The 20,428-nt window shown below is 40.7% G+C and overlaps 2 protein-coding genes across 2 annotated transcripts; both read left to right on the top strand.

The window, feature by feature from the left end:
• Positions 1–9,969: 9,969 nt before the first annotated feature.
• On the top strand, positions 9,970–14,426 carry LOC140850795 (probable methyltransferase At1g29790). The gene is made up of 2 exons (XM_073245506.1): positions 9,970–11,398; positions 14,021–14,426. Exon 1 carries the CDS (start codon positions 10,052–10,054, stop codon positions 11,213–11,215), a length of 1,164 nt encoding a protein of 387 aa, XP_073101607.1. The 5' UTR covers positions 9,970–10,051; the 3' UTR covers positions 11,216–11,398; positions 14,021–14,426.
• A 17-nt stretch (positions 14,427–14,443) lies between these two features.
• LOC105053807 (uncharacterized) lies at positions 14,444–18,544 on the top strand. The gene is made up of 4 exons (XM_073245507.1): positions 14,444–14,698; positions 14,785–14,941; positions 15,705–15,875; positions 18,100–18,544. Exons 2-4 carry the CDS (start codon positions 14,876–14,878, stop codon positions 18,328–18,330), a joined length of 468 nt encoding a protein of 155 aa, XP_073101608.1. The 5' UTR covers positions 14,444–14,698; positions 14,785–14,875; the 3' UTR covers positions 18,331–18,544.
• The last annotated feature ends 1,884 nt before the right edge of the window (positions 18,545–20,428 follow it).

The following is a 20,428-nucleotide window of genomic DNA, read 5'->3' as shown; positions in this document are numbered from 1 at the left end:
ATAATTGTGGAGTTAGTGGATCGTCAATCTTCATTAATTATCGTGATACGTAATCGATAATCGTTTATAACGGTCACAGTATGTTGAGCAGATTGGCTGACTATATGTCAGTAATTTGATATATCCGTAGATGTAAGTTGGTAGAAGATCTGAGCGACCATCGGCTAGTAACTCTGATATGTCGATGGTCTTAGATCGAAGGTTGATCAAGTCGTTTGCTTGTTGATCGATGGTTGTCGACTGTAGGTCGGTCAACCAATTGTAAGTCAGTGCAATATGTTTAGTCAGCCGATGTAGAGTCAGAGTCGACCGTTGTAGTGTCGGAGTTGGGGGTCGGTTGATTTGCCCCATCAGTTGTCCCCCACTCCCAAGTCCAAGATGATCCGACATATATATCATCATGTGGTCTATCATGTTAGATGAAGGGAGTCATCATGTGTCGAATCGAGCCCCGACTTGATTGCTAGTCTCTTTGGAGTATGAGAGTCAGCTGTAGAACTATCATTAAACTGTCATATTGATAGGATAGTTATATCGGATGTCCATATCGGACGTCATTTCAGAAAGATAATTCGGTATCGGGTGATACAATTCTGACAAGTAGATTTTGTCCATGTGTCAGAACAATATTGGACCGAAGCTGTTCGCACGGATGATGGTGAGGTGGCATGATCAGAAGTAGGTACGTCGAACCGTCCGATCTATGATTGGTTTGGATATTGCCATGTGTCATCATTTGATAAGACTTTGATTTGATCTCTTTCATCTTGGTCGTTGAGGGATCCTATATATATAGGATCACTTTCAATCAAGCCTTTACTTTGCATTTTATCTTCATCTCTGCTGCAGAAACTCTGTCGTAAGATCATCCCAATGCCAGAAGATCCTCCTTCGCCTTTTTGTTTTTAGCTTTCAGATTAAGTCTTTTGTCTTTCTTGAGGTTTTCCTTCTCGCTGGGGTGATCCAAAGATCGACCCCAATAAGAACAGTCAGATGGAGGTCGATGATCGAGAAAACTTCCTTCGATTGAAGGACATGGCAGTGCCTTTGTATTGATTGCAGCTATATAGCCGAAGGCAAGAATATCATACATCAATATTTATCAGCATACTGTCAAGAAGAGGGGCGCATCCGAAGCTGGACCTTTCTGACTGAAGAAAGATTGGATAGCTGCTTCATTTGTGCCAGGGGAATCTGACTTACCATCGAACATTAGTTCTTGAGTCAGTTTTGGTGCTGTCGGCTCGAACAGTGCTCCTTGAGGTATCATTCATTGAAGGCAGGATGGTTGAAGACTATTACTGGATTTCAGATATATTCCACTCCTGTCTTACTTGCAGCGGGTGAACGAGCTACCATTATATGCTTTATATCCTTGTCTTAGCCATGCAGCCAAGGATGTTAATGACAATGGATGAAAAATTTGAAGCCCTTCTATGTTCCTGTATGAGTGGGTGAGGCTGTTGATATGGTTGGCCAAGTGAGGCAATCGGGAAGTTATATCCAGATCTTGACTTGAGCCGCATCATCCCTCTTGCTCCCGAAGATGGAACTGCTAAAGAAGTCGCATCGACTGCAGACAGTGATGACAACATCAGAAGTTGTTCAAATCGTCGATACAACACCAGAGCAAAGAGATGGAGATGACGACTGATGATTAGTGTAATTTTTTTTGCTTTATTTTTGTAATCAAACTATTTTGTAATCGGACTTTGGTCTAATTTTGTAATCTCTTTTTAGCAATAAATGAAAAGAACTCTTTTTCTAAGTATAAACTCTTTCTCTTTTTTGTATGTTTGCAATGTAGAGTAATTATTCAGTTACTGAACATCAATTGACAAATCAAATGTTCGATAGCATTTGTAAGATCATCCATTAGTTGTATATTCTTCTGATATACTTATAAGAATTAGGATAAACGATAATAAGTCGAATACCCTGCGTCCGATGTTTAGTCAAATTTGTACGTCAAGTTATCTGATAATCGATGGTAAGTCGAATTCCTTCGACCGACCGTAGTCAAGTCAGTATGATTCCAATCTAATCTTGGTCATATTGGCATAGCATTCCTCTTAGGTAAGACTAAATCGGCATAATTGACTTTTACAGTGAAAAGTCGAAATATATTTGGTATCGAGGCATAGTCGGTATTGTGGTTTTTACAATGAAAGCCAAAGTATAGTTGAAGTCAATTTTTATAGTGAAAAATCCAGATATATTCTGCATCGAGACACAGTCGATAATTTGACTTTTACAGTGAAAGCTAAAATATATTCTATACCAAGATAAAGTCAATTCTCCAATTTTTATAGTGAAAATCAAAATATAGTCAGTGCCGAGATAAAGTCGATCTTCTGACTTTTACAGTGAAAGTCGAAATATATTCTGTATGTCAGTTTTTATAGTAAAAATTGAAATATTGATGTCGATAGGAATGGACTATCCATTACTTAATAGTTGGTCGAACTTAGTGATTCTAAAATTTAGTATTTTATTGACAAACGTGGGCAATGTAGTATATTGAATTCACCGAGTAGTCACATTCGAAAGAAAGTCGAGTAGAATAAAATATCCATCAAGTTTTTATTAGCTAATTATTATTAAAACAATGATAGCATCGTCATGGAGAGTTTGAATTCTCTGAACATCTACTTTCGAAAAAGTTATTACATCATCAAATTATCGCTTTTTGCCGACTTTTCTTCAGAAGTTTCCCCCCAAATTTGGTCGTCCAGAGATCATATTAATGGCTCTTGCAATTGGCCGATTGTTGATAATCTCCTCAGGTTGTGGTTGAGGTTGTCGATCAGCAGGAGGTTAAGTCGGTTGATCCCTTCGAAATTTTTCAAGGTAGCCTCGTCGGATCAGGGCCTCTATCTCATCCCTGAGTTGGATGCATTGTTCAGTATCGTGACCGTGATCACGATGGAATCGACAGTATTTTCTTTAATTATGGTTCCTTGATGGTGCTTTCATTGGTGGAGGGGGCTGTAGGTATTATACCTGCCATAGTTCGACTTCAGATTTTATTGTCAGGGTGAAGCTCGCTTATTAAAAGGTGACCGACTTGATTTGACTAGAACTCCATTTTTCTTTTATTTTTTCTTCTGACCCTTACCTTCTGTCTAACGTCAGTCAGAAGCAGCCTCATCCGCATGGATATACTTATACGTGCACTCGAGAAGTTCAGCTAGCATAGGTCCGGAGGAGAGTTTTGTCTAAAGAGTATGCTAATTTAAATCCCCTCAGACCTCTTTTCATGGCCGATACAGCCATATCTTCACTGAGGTCTCTGATCTCAAGCATGGCCATATTGAAACGAGCCACAAAGTCTCTTAGTATCTCAGTCTTTTCTTATTTGATTGAGAAGAGACTATCGAATGTTCGTAGCAGCCTTTGACTAGTGCTGAAGTGGGTCACGAAAGAATGTTTGAGCTGTTCGAAGGAGTCAATGCTTTTCGACTGAAGTCCGGAATATCAGGCCCGAGCAGCTTTCTGAAGAGTTGTCGAGAAGTCGATGCATAAGAGGGTGTCGATGTTGGATTTTGGGGTTTGATGCATGTATATATATTTTAAAAATTTTATTTTCTAAATATCGTAGTAGAGAATAAGATTAAAATACTTTTAATTTAAATTTTGCATGCATAAAAATATAAAACCATATGGATCTATTTCATATGCTGAAATTGATATATGCTGAAATTTATATTGTGATCAAATTACATATCTGTTTCGCAATCTCTTTCTTCAAATCTAGATCTGGAAGAGATGAGACTCTCTGTTAGCCACACAAGTATCCGACCTCTATGAGTATCCACTCGAGATCAGTCTGAAATGATCCTCTTTAATCTAAATTTTGTTCTTCAAAATTCAGCCTGCTGAATCTGAACGAAACTTGGATCGCGATCAACACTTGATCTTTCTCCTTGATCTTCTTCTTCTCTTCTTCTCTAGAGTTTCTCCTTGCTATGTGCTAGTACCAGATATTAGAAACCATCAAGGAAGAGGCATCCAAACTCTTTTGGGCATGAAACTCCTTGGGATGTGCGTCCAATAAAAGGGTGTATAGAACACCCAAGAGGAGAGAAAGGGAGAAGAAGAGAGAGCATGGGGAGAGCCTTTGGGTGTGAGGGGCTGCTGATTTTGATGCTCTAGGGACTTTAGGGGAGGTCCTTTTAAATAGGCATAAGGATTGAATCCTATTCAATCTCATAATACAAGTCCTACTTGCATTAGGATTCCTATTAACTTAAGTTATCCAACTTACATTAGGAAGCCCATTAGGCGCCAATAATTGAAGCCGTTGCATCCATAATTAGACACTTTAAAACACACCCAAGAGATACCCCATATGAAAATAAAAGGTCCTCTAATTAATGGACACGTCCAAATTGATCAAATCAAAGTGGCGCCCATAATAACTATTAAGGAGATTCATAAGGGACTTGCATCCTTAATTTATGTGATCCATAACCTTAGATATCCAATAATTGGAGTCTCATGAATCTTATTCATGTAAGTTATTAGCAGGTAATTAAGTTAGAATTATCTTATCAAATAAGTAATCCCAACGAAAAGAAAAATTAGGTCCAACCATGTGCTAGCAAGGTCACCATAAACCCAATAGATTTTTCTAAACCCAATTGATATTTCATAAGCTTAATTACTTATTCTAGGCCTAATCCCTTTGTTGTGTGATCTCATAGGTTCAATTCTATCTAGTAGTGAGACATACAGTGATCTCTATCATCATATCATTGAAACTCTTTTCAATGGATCGGAATAATTTCACTCTAACTCAACAAAGATTGTCGATCTAGAACAACCCTAGTGAGCTCTCACAATCCACTAGTGATACCTACCAGTATGTAGTGACAACCTAGTAGAACTGAAATGAATATCTAAGTGTAGTTAACGTGTGATTCAGTCCCTCTATCATGAGTCTCGACTAGATAGCAGGTCATAAATAAATCATCAAACCTCAATATCGATCATATGATAGATTCAATCAGTTTAAGTCCATATGTGATTCTATGAAAATTCTTTTCCATCAATCACACTGCTATAATCATTGACTTAAAGACTCAACCTCTTAAATCTCATAGAACTACTCCCTTCTGTTAGAGTCGATAGATCTCATCTTGATGCACACCCCACTCCTACAGTGGACCAACTGTCGCCAACATCTACTACATGGGCTCCTTGAGATCCATGTTGATGTGTCAGTCAAATTTTAGCAGCCTCATTGCGAGCAGTAGTGTCATCTCAGGTCAAAAGATCAGTCATACAACTGCAACATCGAGAAAGTCACTAATGAGTGTGTAGATATCCATGTGACTTCTCGTGTTGGTCACGTTCAGTGCTAGTTATTCTCTAACAACCATCTACACTTTTGCTTCAGTATCTCTACACTGCAGACTTGAGATCCATCTGTCCGAAGAAAGTGATCCGTACACTGATCTATCCGGATCAATCACCATCCTCATGATGATCCTATGATCAGAAGTAATTTAAGAATCAATCATCAATGACATATGCCTCAAATTTTTAACTCTTTGAGAATATGTGTCATCATCTTATTAATTCCTTGAATGATTCATGGACACGTAGATATGAATGGTAATATAACTACCCAATAAGTATAAAATCATATCCTAGAGATATGAAATGTGTCAGTCAAGATTGGATTCTAGGACATACATCCAATAGTCGATTGCCCCCTGGATCATCATGAGAGCTTTATAGCTCTCCATATGATCGATTGGGACGGTGGAGCCATCGTATGGCTCCACTTGTAGCATCTTGAACCGAGATGAGATCGGCTCATCCAAGATGTGCTGAGAGAGAGGCTGGACAGTGTGGAAGTCGTAGCCACTAGTGGACTTCTGACCTTCCACCTGAAGTCGGACAAGTCGGCAGTCAATTTTTTGAAACTTGCATTCATAGTTGTCTAGCCATCGTTGCTGAAAAACTCCAAAGGTGAAATCTCCCAATGAGCTTGAAGGAGAAGCAGAACATGTCTGCACCATTTTTTCTTCTAGATACTGTATAGACGGGAAGGAGAAAAGGAATGCCATGAATGATGGGTGGCATAGTGAGAGTGCCGAGAATGTGGTTGTCCGTCTCGATGACAATGTCGAGATGCCACTCCGAGGAGAAAAAATATGATCACCACGGAGGACGGTGGCTGTGCCTGGATGGCACCGACTGTACCACCAGTTGCTCCATCGATGACTGTTGCTGTTGTTGAGTTTGCTGCTGTTGGAGATTTTTGACCGCCTCCATCAAAATATTCATCTGCTGCACAAGTGCAGCGATCTGGACATCCGTGGTGACCACAGCATGTGAGGAACTAGGCTCTGTTATCGGAGGTGGGAGAGGAGCATCTTTTCGATGGGAAGAGTGTCTCGTCGATCCGATTGAATGTTGGGCTCTGATTTTCGACATGATTAACTATAAATTTTTTTCTACCTAGCACGTCAATCTGTTGCAGCCAACTCTCTATCGCCTATCGCTGGTGATGAGCACCTACAAAATAGCATCCTCATAGATTAGAGTTGTGTCCGACGGAGATCCTTCGATGCTTAAGTCAGAGAGAGAATTGACGAATAGTAGATTTGAATATCGAGAATAGTAGAGCTTTGGCTCAGAAGTGTCTTACCAGTATTGTTCACTTATCCTCCTTTTATAGATGATTCTGATGTAACCATCGAGCACATGGTCTCACTTTTTATGGTGCTAAATCATCGGACCATAATTATGGAGTTAGTGGATCGTCAATCCTCACTAATTACCATGACACGTAGTCGATAATCGTTCATAATGATTATAGTATGTTGAGCAGATTGATCAACTATATGTCAGTAATATTGATATGTCGGTAGATGTAAGTTGGTAGAAGATCCGAACGAACATCGACTAATAACTCTGATATGTCGATAGTCTTAGGTTAGAGGTTGATCAAGTCGTTTGCTTGTTGATCAATAGTTGTCGACTGTAGATCGGTCAACTGATTGTGAGTCGGTGCAATATGTTCAGTCAGTCAATGTAGAGTCGGAGTCGGTCATTGTAGAGTCGGAGTCAGAGGTCGATTGATTTGCCCCAACAGTAATATTGCAATCATGGGTCAAGGGGTCGAATGACTCAGATGGTTGGCTTATGCCTCCGCTCCCACATACGTGAGGTATTCTCTGTTTTGACTCATGACCATCTTTAGGCTTCAGTATGCTTTAGGCTTCAATGGGTCTTAGGCTTCAATGGGCCTTGGTCATTTAGAGCCTCATGATTTTGCCCTTTAAAAAGTACCTCACATGGGAGAGAAGGTTCCAATCTATATAAGCCATACTCCCTCTGACTCATAATCGATGTAAGATTAAGCAGACCCTCTCTACAGCACAACACAGTCCCTGAATCAAGAGGAAGTATGTGTGGACAGGAGGTATTTCTACAGACGATGCCAATATTGCGGTCATGGGTCAAGGGGTCGAATGACTCAGATGGTTGGCTTATGCCTCCGCTCCCGCATACGTGAGGTATTGACCACTTTGATTCATGACCATCTTTAGGCTTCAGTAGGCTTTAGGCTTCAATGGGCCGTGGTTATTTAGAGCCTTACGTTTTTGTCCTTTAAAAGATACCTCACGTGGGAGAAAAGGTTCCAATCTATATAAGCCATACTTCCTCTTGACTCATAATTAATATGGGACTAAAAGGCTCTCTCTACATCACAACAATGGTGATCCCCTATACTTTTATTTTGTGGTAATAGGTAGGTGGCTCTCCCTCCTCTGGGTGCTCTTGAGCCTCTTTTATCACTAAATCCTTTCTTGGTCATTTATTGGATTTCACAGGATGATGATAGGATTCAAATATTTTGACTAGCTTTGCAAACTTATTTAGCTGGCTTTACATCAAAACAGTTAAAAAGATCTAGTTGCTTTTTATTGAGTCCCATGGTTAGTCAAATAGTGATGCTAAAACATATCAATTGATTTGAAGACTAGCCAGTAGAGTTTCTTTTTATTTTCAGGACCTTAGCTAAATGCTAAAAGTTATTATTTTGGATTTCCAGATCTCATATAAATATTCAAACTTTTTCAACTCACATTCAATTTGGAGTTAAACACCCATCTATATAAATCCTAAAATACTACCTCCATTTAAGTATTAGCATCTTCACTATACTAAGTGTTCAAATCCAATCAAATCCAATTACAAACATCAAAATAAGCTCATGGTTAATCCAAAAATACCAGGATGATTGTGATGGGATCTTTATGCTTTGATCCCTTGCCTAGTGATAATGCCACAGTTTAAACAAATAAGGTATATGAGAATCTGTACAAGAGTGCAATTAGTTCCATACCATTTATGCATTGAAAATATCTTATATAGTTATATAGAATCAAAAAATCTAAATAATAATTTTTAGTTACTCCTTTTGAGTAAAGTTTGGATTGTTGCAATTTTTGCATTTTTTTTCCCTTCTATGTGAGTCATTACAACTTTTTTCTAATTTATGTAGACTAAATTTGTGATGTAAAAATAAATTTAATCGAAGGCATATTTGCTTCCTAGAGAAATATCACTGTGGCATCTTCCCATTCTGAAATATAGAGGTGTTTACCAAAAAAGAAAACAAAATAAACAAAGATTTTTATTTCAATAAGTCGGGAGCATGCAAACCCAAATGTTAAGAAGAAGATATAAATGGGCACATTATATAACCTAAATATAATGCTTCAATAAACCATATGATAAGATAAGGATAATTTTTTAGTAAAATACAAGATCCTCCACCAAGAAGAAAGGAGAAAATTTATATTCTTATATCGTCAAGCTAAGCGTCTGAAAATATTAAAGCATGTTCATGTCACAAGGATTGTTTATAAAACCCCTCTTAGTGATCACCATAATATAGATTTCAATTATCAAGTAGCCAGTGGATTAAGAAAGGGAGATAGATGGGACAATGAAGGTAGGTAGGCTAGTGATAAAGATCCCATGCCTCACATCTTTTAAAAGGTAATAAAGTTTGCGAATTGCCCCAAAGAAGAATTGCCACACATTGCGAAAAGGACTTCATGCTCTAACTACAGCTACCTCCGGCCTCTATATACTTAAAGCTACAATTTAGATAGAATAAGTAACTCATAAGAAATAGCATGATGCCTAATTTTTCATATAAATATTTTATTAATAACATAATCTCATAGAGTGATCCCAGGAAAGTCATACCTCAAAGTCCAAGTCTAAATTCCTCTGGTTGATAGAGATCACTCAAAATTCCACATCTTACATTTTGTTGATACAAGTGGGTGCTCGCACTACTCAAATATGTATATATTTTAAAAAATTAAAAAATACATCCTCTTAAAACTTAACAAACCATGCCTAAAGATTGCTTTCTTGAATAATGAGTCAAATGATGAGACCTCTATGAGTGCCGAGTTGCATCATTATCTTCGAATGAGAGAGCTTAGTCTTCTGAAATATAATATCTCAAATTATTGGTTTCTTCCCCCCGATTTCAAAGGATAAAATGTCAAGCAATCTTCACACCTCAATAAGGTGTCAAGTGTCATAGACCTTTTATCTTAAATAAATTTTTCAATTAGACAACAATCTTATGAGTAAATATTCATTACAATAATGATATCATATCAAATTTATAATAAATTAATAAAAAATTAAAAATTTATAAAATAATATAAAATATCATCATAAAAATTAATAAAATATATAATAATTGATAAAATATAAATATTTTTATTGAATTGTGATATATTTACCGTGGTATCATCGTCGCAGCAAAATTTTTTTTTTACCTCACTGATGAAAATTATTGTTTCCTTGAGATCCACTTAAACCCTGGATCTGAGTAAAACCTTGCGTTAATCCCAACCAGACCAGCTACAACCACCCATCACCCTTTTCTTTTACTATCAATAAATTAAAGCGCGTACCGTACGCAAGATTCCCCAACTTCTCCCACTACTCGCCAATGTGATAGAGGGTGAGTGAAAGAAGGGCGGTGGCTGAGAAGGAGAGAATGGGGATGGGGATCGGAATGGGCCTCAATCTTCTCCTCCTTGTGGCCATGGTGGCCACCAACATCCTCTCCCTCTACCACCTCTCCTCTATCCGCAACAACTCCCCTCGTCCGCCCCAAACCCTAGATCCCGCCGCCGCCGACGTCCCCGACCACCTCCTTCAGCAGCTCCACACCATCCGCGCCACCATCGCCCATCTCACCCGCCTCCGCTCCACCTCCTCCGCCTCATCTACCTCCCCCCCCGCCACCGCCACCCCGCCAGAGCTCCTCCTCTATTCCCACATCGGTCCCATCGCCTCCGCCTGCTCCGACCATCCCGACCTCCTCCACCGCTACATGAACTACACCCCCTTCGCCCCCTGCCCCCGCGACCTCCTCTCCGTCGCTGAGCCCCTCCTCCTCCGTGGCTGCCACCCCCTCCCCCGTCGCCGCTGCTTCTCCCCTACCCCACCGAAGCCCCTCAGCCCTTTGTCACTCCCCTCCGATCCCTTTCCCCCTTCCCTCCCCGACGCCGCTGTCCTCTGGCCCCCCGCCGCCCCCTGCCGCTCCTTCTCCTGCCTCCCCGCCTCCCTTGGTTTCGACCCCAAGACCGAAGCCTCCCGCTTCCTCTCCGCCAAGTCCGTCCTCGACCTCCCCCTAACCCAGCTTCTCTCCCTGGCCCGCACCGCTGGCGCCGCGCCGATCCGCCTCGCCCTCGATGTCGGCGGCGGCACCGGTACCCTCGCTGCCCGCCTCCGCCTCCTTACCAACGCCACGGTGCTGACCACCACCATGAACCTGGGCGCCCCCTACAGCGAAGCGGCGGCGCTCCGTGGGGTCGTCCCCCTCCACGCGCCGCTCCAGCAGCGGTTCCCGGTCCAGGACGGCGTGCTCGACCTGGTACGGACCGGGCACGCCGTGAACCGCTGGATCCCGGCGCCAGCGCTGGAGTTCCTGCTGTACGACGCGGACCGCGTGCTGCGGACCGGGGGGTTCCTCTGGGTGGACCACTTCTTCTGCAAGGGGCCGGATCTGGACGCCGTATACGCGCCACTGATCGGACGGCTAGGGTACAAGATCATCAAGTGGGCGGTGGGGAATAAGACTGACGCCGGTGGCCTCCGCTACGGCGAGGTCTACCTCACCGCCCTCCTCCAGAAACCACTACCCACCAAGGCGTGATCACACGCCGGATCTTGTAAATTCCGGTAGACCACTAGATCTGAAGCCGAGGAAGAGCGAGGTGATTGGCATGAGCCATTTAGACACCGGATGGTGCTGGGACAGAGACGGACTGCTACCATGAAAGGACAACAGAGATGGGGAAGCCGCGAGGAGACCCATTTTTTGCGATCTAATTTGAAGGTAAGCATTTGGGTCAAATATAAGCATAAATCTTGAGTTCAGTTTCTTTTGGTGGCGTTCAAATTCTAGTGGTGTTTCCTGTACACTTGCACTTCATCCAACGTAACTAAGTTCTACGTGACTAATTCTTCATGCTAGCATCATTGTTTTCGTTACATACGTTATCACTATAAATAGTATCACTATAACCAATTATTTTCCGTGTAGAATGAGTCATTTGGATATAATGTTTTGATTGTTGATAAGCTTGCTCGTTATTGCCACGGTTTCTTCATTCTGTGCCTTAATTGTACCAAATTGAACGAGTATGATAAGAGCGAATAATTGTCTCGCCTAATGATTCCACCTCCTCGAATGGAGACTACCTTAACCCTCGTACTATCTGTTGAAATCTCTGGGTGATAAACCATCGTTGTTCTTGAGCCCAATTTGATTGGTATTTTGGCATCTATTCTTGATAATTACTGGCCCTTCCCGAAATTTGTATGCAACTTTCCTATTTGAGTAACGGCTATGATACATCATCAGAAAAGTGGACTCAGGGGTTGGGTACATGGTCTCGGATCGGGCGTTTCGCACAAATATAAAATATCGAGTCATTGGGTCCGCTATAGGCGTCTCTCACGCAAAGCTCCTTCCTCAGTCAATGTCTGTGATGTAATTGGCACCGCTACTCGATACTTTTTCCTGTAATGCCGCCGACATCTTGAATACGTCATAGTAAGGGTATCTTTGAAATGCATACATAGGTTCAAGTATGTTACAAGTCTGTTTGGTACTGTTATATTTGTTTTTGTTTCCATATAGATTTGTGGAGTATAAACTTCTGCTTGCAAAAGCTCTATACATTTTTCAAATAATTTAAATGATAGAGGGGTTTCATGATACATACTAGTTCAGTGTAGTTCGATTTTCTAAAACATACGACAAAGGCAATACCAAACGGGACATAAGGTTGCAAGTTTGTCATCTTGTAACTCTCTTGATGGGAACGGAACCTAGATCTTCAAGTTTGCTCTGGGTTCTTAAATCCTGGAGTTAAAAAAAATTTAAGCATGATTTACCCAACTTGTGAAATAATTAACATTTTTTACAGCAATCTTAATTTCTAAGCGTATGAAACCCCTAAAGATTTAGATTATTGAGGCACAAATCAGAACAGCATTTTTACTTTGTAATCTCCTTGCTATCAAATTGGCTGATTTTTCCACGATCAGGAAGTATGACAATAAAGTTGCATAAAAATACAAAATTTTATCAAGTAATCATTGCCCCACGTGGTATGAGGAATATTAACCAGTCAAAAAAAGAGATGGGTTTTGAAGATAAGGCATGAAAAATTAGCATTTTCATCTTGTTGTTAGCATATGATAGGTACTTATTAAGAAAAAAGAAGAAGAAGAAGAAGAAAAACACTTAGCTAGCAACTGTGAGAGTAAAGCTCCAGAGGTTCACAGTAAAATGTGCCCTATGAGGCAAAAATTCGGAGCTAACGGATAGACCCAAACAGTTGCTTTATCCCCAACCGTGCAAACTAATCCAATATAATTTGACTTACCTTTCTTCAGCAATTGTGGCTGTCACATCTTAAGCAATGTGTGCTGCAAGCAAGGTTCCCAGTGTTTAAAATTTTTTTAAAAAAAATAGTCAGTTCAAACCTTGGTCAAGTCATTCTTTCTGATAGTTCGCGAATGAAAGCTACCAGATTTAGTTGCCAAAGTGATCGACTTCGCCAATCCTGTTAGTGTTCATAGTCACCTAAACCCATAAATTGATATCTTCAGTCCCGAACAGTCGACATGAAATGGTAGAGCATCACAAAGATGGTAAAATAAAAACAATACGAGTAGTTATTTTATTTAAAGGGTGTTTAAATGACTAGGCAGCTTATATTTGGGACAAGGCTCATGCAACAGAACACCCAAGAGGAAGGAGATGAACACTCAAGATGACGGAAGGTTGAGATCTCACATGCTCGTGAGATCACAATCCAAAAAATCTCAATTACTAATTCAATCTAAAAGCTAATTTATCTCATCCTCATCTTTTCGGAATCCTATGGTTTTAAAACTTGTCTAATTAGAAAATATCCTTTCTTCGCAATGCTGCATCGTCCAAGCACCTCCCGAGTAAGGAATTTGCTATGCACATCTTGTGTGCGCGACTAAACAAGCGCTTATTGAGATTGTACGACGTGCAAAGCATATTCTGCCACAGAGATTACATGACTTCCAGTTGGGGCCAGGGTGCACATCGCCGGGGATTGCAACACACATCCTACAATGTAAATATACTCAAGATAAGATCATTTATTTTAGCACGAGATATTGAAGATAAAAAATATATCAGATACACAGTTGATTGAATTTGTTTACTCAAATTTGATTTATCTGTTAAATGAATCAAAAATTCAGGTCCATACATAATTTTTTTTATAAAATAAATAATATAATTTAATTTATAATCGGTTGAAATAAATTAAATAAATTATATGGTTGAACATTGTCATCGAGATTGCACTCAATGCGCTCTTCACTGTGGGACTAAAAGATGTCCAAATTTTCAATCACTTGTTCCATGCATCACACAATTTGAGGGAGACTTCAAAACCAGATCTTCCAGGGCACTTGTCCGAGAACATGAGAGAATATCTGACACAGCATTGGATCCTATGTTGCGGCATATCTTTGAAGCGTGACAAGACCGTACGTATCAGCCCCGTACCTGTCACGCCCGAATCATACCAAGGAGAACAAAAGACGCGCCACTTTGCCAAGTGTCACATCTGGAGTCACGTGCCCTGCAGTCCTGACCGGATCACATCAGATCAGATCACATCCCAGCACAAACTTTCGAGTACAATAAAGCGTGGCTCGATCCCCTCGGCACTGTTCCGACGCGTGTCGATACCTTTAAGGAAAAGCAATACCTTGTCCGCAGAGCCATGACGTCAGCTCTTTGTGACTGCACACATGCCGGTGTTCCCTGTTCGAGGACGTCCACCGGATCCCAGTTTTTCGGCCCCCCGTCTCTGTCGTCGGTCGCCGGCTCGACTTCCCTAGCGAGCCACGTGTGACCGTCCAGCCAGTGACGCTGCTTCGAACGTCGACTGTAGTACCTCTTCCTGCGTGTGGAAGACCCACACGGGAGATCTCGAATACAGGAAACCAGCCGCGGGATCCAACCTACTCTCGGTCTCTGGTCTATTTATAGTTAGCCATTCGAAAGAACTCAGGAAGGGGAAACGGCGGTTGCCCGAGTTACCGCTCACCGGCCCCCTCACCGCCCCTTTATCCAGCGGTGAGCTGAATTCCTTTTCCTACCATCCCCCTTGTTATCCGGGGCAAGGAGTCGAGTCGAGTCACCTCCCTTTTCCTCGCCCGCAGCTTCTCTCTCTACCTGGTACTGAAGTCCTGATTTAGCGAAACAACCTCGGTGGAAGAAGAGTTCCAAGGAGAGGCGGCGGCGGCAGCGGAGATGGTGGGGATCTTCTCTCGATTCTCCGGCGGACGGAGCCGCCACCGGCGGGCAAACAGCGCGATCGTAAGCACATCGAACCTTTTTTTTTTTCTTTTTTTTTAAAAAGAACCTTTTTCCTACTTCTGTTGTTACTTGGAGACGACTTTGTGTAGTTTTCTTATATTTGGAAAATTCATGTCAGGATTTGATAGATGTGTTGAATCATTTGAGTGCAGTTGATTGCTCGGTGTTTTTAGTCGAGATTTATCTCGATTGTTTGATGCTTTTGTTTTTGTTCCTTATTTATACGATTTTTTAGTCATTTTCCAGTCAAAAAATTATTCAAGTAGAAAAGAACCCAACAACCCAACATGTTTTTGTTGTTACTTGAATTCACTGCCATGTTTTGGAGCGTTCTGTGGGTCTCTTGGCCTTCTCTGGAACTATTGTCGTCTGTTTTACATTTTTGGAAAATTCCTTGTTTCCATTGGAATTACTTGCAGCTATTATGTTATTGGGCTAGTTTGGTCATTTCAGTAATATTGGTTTGGTTTCCCTTTTTTTGGGGATTTTTGTAATATGTTAATGTGTTTGTCATTTTTATAAATCTTAACTTTACAAAATTCCCCCCCTACCACTGCAAGCGTTTTTCCTTTTCAGAAAAAAAAACTATAATAGTTTATTTGTTATTGATAACTTCTTTTCCCTGTAATCTGGTTGACCAAGTTTTCTGCACGAAGTTGCTAATTGTTTTCTTTGCAAAAAAACCTTGATTGATCAACACACTCTTTTAGACTTTAGTAGCTTGTTCTCTCTCTTTCTCTTTCTCTCAACTCACTATTTTCAGGAGGTTGGGGGAACAGTGGCACCCAATGCAGAGGTACCAGGTTCAACACCTCCCACTGCTGCCCATGGAGTGGAAGTAGGGGTTGAGCTTAAGCCAGTTGAACACCCAGTTGAGCCTCTCAACAATGACCAACCTGTTAAATGCCCACTACCAGAACCTTCAATACTTAATGTAAGTGTTTCCTCCCTTTTGCTGCTCTGCTATTATTCCTTTTTTTTTTGGTAGTGCTATGCTATTATTCCTTTGAGCTCCCTTAATTTAGTTCATGACTTTTTATTTCACATCAGTTTGGTTTTCCAATCACTAGATGATGGTGATAGTTGAAAAGAAAAACAAATATTGACCAGGCAATTGAGTTTGGTGGTGATAGCCATTCAATTCTTGTTGTCACACAATTAGATTTCGTTGTTCCTCAATTTTTCTCACTTTTCTTATCCTCTCTCTCTCTCTCTCTCAGGCACTAATTAAAAGGATTCGAACATGTAAAGATCTGGTTATTTGCAACCAGGCTCGTGTATAAATCAATGTCCCATGTACCATCTTCAGGGGCCTGTGTTGTTTATTATTTTTTGCCTGCCTTTCTTTGAGATCATAAAAATTTAGATAATATTGATGTCTGCTTGTTTAAAATATGCAGTTGATCCATGTCATCATTATTCTACATTATTGCATTGATTAAAAATTAATGACATGACCATATAGTTTTCTGGATGTTGTCGTGTATAACATCAGATGTGATTGCTTCTCTTGGACATAGCTATTTTTCTATTTATCAGTTTATACCTTTATACTGTTCTTTATGGATTTGTGTTACATTCAGTTGTTTTATTGGTGCTACCATCTACTTTTGGTATCATATAAAATATGGGTGTATTGTATGATAGTGTTCTAGTACACAGCAATTTTTGCCTATGTAGGAATAGAGTTTATGTTCAGAGAGCTCATATTTATAATCAAGAAATCTAAGCATTTGATTCTTGCTAGAGTTATAAAGCATATATAAAGTTATAAAAGATGGGATAATAAAACTGATTGTCGAACTCTTGTGACCTGCTGAAGCTCTCTATATGCCATTAACTGTTCCCGATTTCCTGCATTTGTTTTTGCATGAAAGTATGCGTACAAATTTTGTCGTCAACTAAGCTCTCTGGCCAGATTCATACAGGATCACATCATGTTTTACAGAACGCCACCTTTTTGTCTCACCTTGGATAAATGTGGTGCATGTTTTGCAAAATCCTTTTTGCTATTGATTCAATAAGAGCAGGAAATTTTGGTCTTTCTCATGTTAACCATATAATTGTCTCTTTGCTGTCTGCTAGTGCATACTCACATTTTTTTTTAGTTATTGCATTAGCTTATTTGTTCACCAATTATATGTCACATATTCTTTATTCTTGTTTGGCATTAGTTCAAGGCAGTCTATTGCTGTTCAACACCAACTAGCTTTGTTTGGTAATGTATGTTTCATTTGAAAGCAGATCATTTTCTCCCAATATAAGCTGAAACTACCACAGAAATTGGACATTTCAAGCAAGATGTGGGATTTGAGTTTGACAACATTTGGTGATTAAGTGCTCCTTACTTTGATTGCACAGATGAGCATGCTTTTTTTTTTTTTTGAATGCTAAACTGGCAATGGAAAAAAAGAAAGTACTCTATTTTTAGCAATAATTATCTGTTATCCATATTGTACAAATAAATGCCAATCATCCAACTCCCAGTGTCTAAACTTATGCCCTCTAATTTCATATGCTAAAAGGTTATTATATCAAATACTATCTCAGTGGAGATGGTGTTACATGATTTTATAATGCTTATAGTGGACTGGCTTGCAGAGTTCCTACATTGCATCTTTCAAATATTTAGCCCACAAAGTAGTCAATAATTCCTTTAAAAATGTTCAAATTACAATATCTGTTGGGAGAGGTTGATATCCTGATTGATAGCTCTCAGAATCGGTGAAAATACCCAAACAATATTATACCCAATACCTTGCTAAACATGGTCTTGGTTCATATGCCTTAATTTGGAGCCACATTGAATTTAGTCTCTCATGAAGCCTCTGAAGGACCTCAAAGGTCCCCAATTTAGCAGACACTAACAGAAACAGGGATGGTGAACAATCCATGTATCTATCATGTCAGCTGATGTGAAGACTAGCATCCTAAAAGCAGCCTCGTTATTATTAAGACTAGCATGGTATTTACCATAGATTTTCAAACTCGAAGGCTTTAGTAACCTGATAAAATTTGAAAGTTCCCTGCATTCTTGCTTTTCTGCCTAGTTGATTTGTCTTTAGTGAATTCACTATTTTGGTGATATTGGAAAACTTGTAGACCTACCATCTTTGCCAAGAATGGATATAACTGCTCTTATGGATGACCAATATCAGGATGGAAGAATATGGAAGGAGCGAATGTCGTCTGCGAGTGCAAGAATGAGAACCAACTTACCGGTTGTAAAGGAAGGATCGCATCTTGAATCCGAAGCTGGTGGAACGAAGCCCCACTCTAACCCCCCACCTAAACGGACCATATTGCCATCCATAAGTGCCCCTGAACATAAGATCGTCACTCTGCTGGAAGAATGCAATGCAGCTGAAAATCTGACTGCTCGCGAATAAGCTTACAAGCGTTAAAACTTGTATTTCTTCATGCACACTTTTATCTTTTCCCTCTTATTCTTGACATTGTTTTATATTTCTCCTTCCCTCCTGTGTTCACTTGACTATAAGCTATATTATAGTAGAAGATGAATACATGAGAAATGTATAATACAGTTGCCTTGTTGAAGTTTTTTAACTACAAGAGATATATGGATTGCAGAAATTTCCAAGATTCTTGTCTTGATGCTCTTACAATGGAGATTTTAGGATTCTTGTGCTATGGAATTGTGACATTAGTATATGCATTATACTGAATTTGTTGTGGGCAAAAAAAAAAAAAGCATGGTCCATTTGCTGTCGATATCATTTCTGCATGCTGCAGCATGCCTTGCGATAAGACCTGGGGACTGTTCCGAAGGTGCAGAACCTGTGGTCTTCGCCTGGCTACTCTGCTTGAGCTGCCTGGAGAAATTGGTGGTGGCTGAACATTTAGCGTGAAAATTTAATTCATAAATGAGTCCTACTTCAACTTGAAGAGGGAGGCTATAGCATCCTGCCATGTGGACGGAATTCCATCTCGACTTCAGAAACAATGAAACCAAACCCCCACAAAACCGAGGTCAGGCTCGTGGTCGCGTTCATCGCCGCACTTGGTCTTCTTCCTGCGAGTGGAGAGGTCGAGGGATTTGTCAATGTCCTCGATGATGGTGACAGACTTGGAGGTGGTGGAGACGGGAAGGCGGCGGAAGTGGGAGTAGGAAGGGTGGCGGTGAGCTCGAGGTCGTTGAGTTGGACTTAGCGGGTTGGCAATGCTGGCTGCTAGGCAACCAAGCACGGCTGATGTAGACGTAGTGGTGGTGGTGGGATGCGAAGCGGAGGCGGCCAAAGTGAAGGCGGTTTTCGAGGGCGGAGTCAATGGCGAGGGTGTTGAAGGTGGAAGGGTGGCCAATGGGGATGGAGGGCCAAAGGCGGTGGAGGCCATTCGCCCGCTATACCGGCGCGTTTGATGTAGAAGCGGCTTTCATAGGCTCGGAGGTAAAGACACACTGTCACATCAAGATGAGTCCAGGATCGAGATGCGAGCAACGCTCAAAGAGGAGTCAAGTAGAGTTTCGCCAAGGGGACGAGATTTTTGAATATGGGCAAAGCACTCGGCTGCATTCTCCATCTTAGGTTGTATTTGAGGCATTATCAGGTAGTAATAATTTAGATTATTTGATAATTTAAATTATTTATAATTTGAATAAATTATCAATTATATTAATTATTATATTTAATACATATAGAAAATATTATAGTAAAATTATTAGAAATTTTAATTGACTTATTTAGTATGACATCAAATTTTTAAAGTTTCTTTATTATTAATTTAGTATTTTAAAATATTTATTTAATTTTTTAATGATAAAAATTATTGTATGAAAAAAATTATTTTTGATTAAATAATTAAATTATTTAATTTTTATTATTTTTTAATATTTATTATTATTTTTATTTTTATTATTTTTTATATTTTTTTCCTTCCTTCTTCTTCTCCTGCACTTCACACCTTCTCCTTCTCCCGCACTTCACACCTCGACCCCCTCACCCCACCTCCGGTCATCGCGCCTCCGGCACCACCTCTTGATCATCCGTGTCTCCTCCCACCCTCGTGCATTGCCCTCTGCCCCCTGACGAACGTACACCCTGCACCCCCCATGGCCGCCTCCATCGTTGCCCTCACTCACCCGCACTGGCACCCTCACCCACCCCACCAGAGATCGTGCCGATGGAAGAAGGCGGCGAGGGTCAGAAAGAGATAGCCGGCCGACTGTCTCCTCTTTCCACGCACGGTCATCCTCTTGAGACCATCGGATCTTAATAGACCGGTGGTTTTCCCTTGATTGCCGATGGCTGTCGTCAAGGAGACGACGGTAGCCCATCGATCAGTTGGTTTCTGGCTGCCGCCAGTCGGATTTTGTAGACGAAGGTGCTAGCTTTGGCCCCCCTCTTTTCGCTGCCCATCGTGAGGAAGAAGACAGTGGATGGGTGGTGGCGATGGGAAGGACGATGGCTGTTGCCCAACTATGCAACCCAAGAGGGGGGTGAATTGGGTTTCTAAAAATTTTAAATTTAA

Source organism: Elaeis guineensis, chromosome 11 (assembly GCF_000442705.2).
Source record: "Elaeis guineensis isolate ETL-2024a chromosome 11, EG11, whole genome shotgun sequence".
NCBI classification, from domain to species: Eukaryota; Viridiplantae; Streptophyta; class Magnoliopsida; order Arecales; family Arecaceae; genus Elaeis; species Elaeis guineensis.
The sequence above is the reverse complement of the archived record's forward strand: the minus strand, read 5'-3'. Positions and strand labels throughout refer to the sequence as shown.

What these genes read in the sequence shown, in the direction of transcription:
- LOC140850795 (XM_073245506.1), top strand. Translation starts at nt 10,052, where the DNA reads ATGGGGATGGGGATCGGAATGGGCCTCAATCTTCTCCTCCTTGTGGCC.
- LOC105053807 (XM_073245507.1), top strand. Translation starts at nt 14,876, where the DNA reads ATGGTGGGGATCTTCTCTCGATTCTCCGGCGGACGGAGCCGCCACCGG. An exon ending in GGCGGGCAAACAGCGCGATC is followed by an intron (nt 14,942 to 15,704) that starts GTAAGCACATCG and finishes CACTATTTTCAG; the next exon opens with GAGGTTGGGGGAACAGTGGC. An exon ending in CAGAACCTTCAATACTTAAT is followed by an intron (nt 15,876 to 18,099) that starts GTAAGTGTTTCC and finishes GACCAATATCAG; the next exon opens with GATGGAAGAATATGGAAGGA.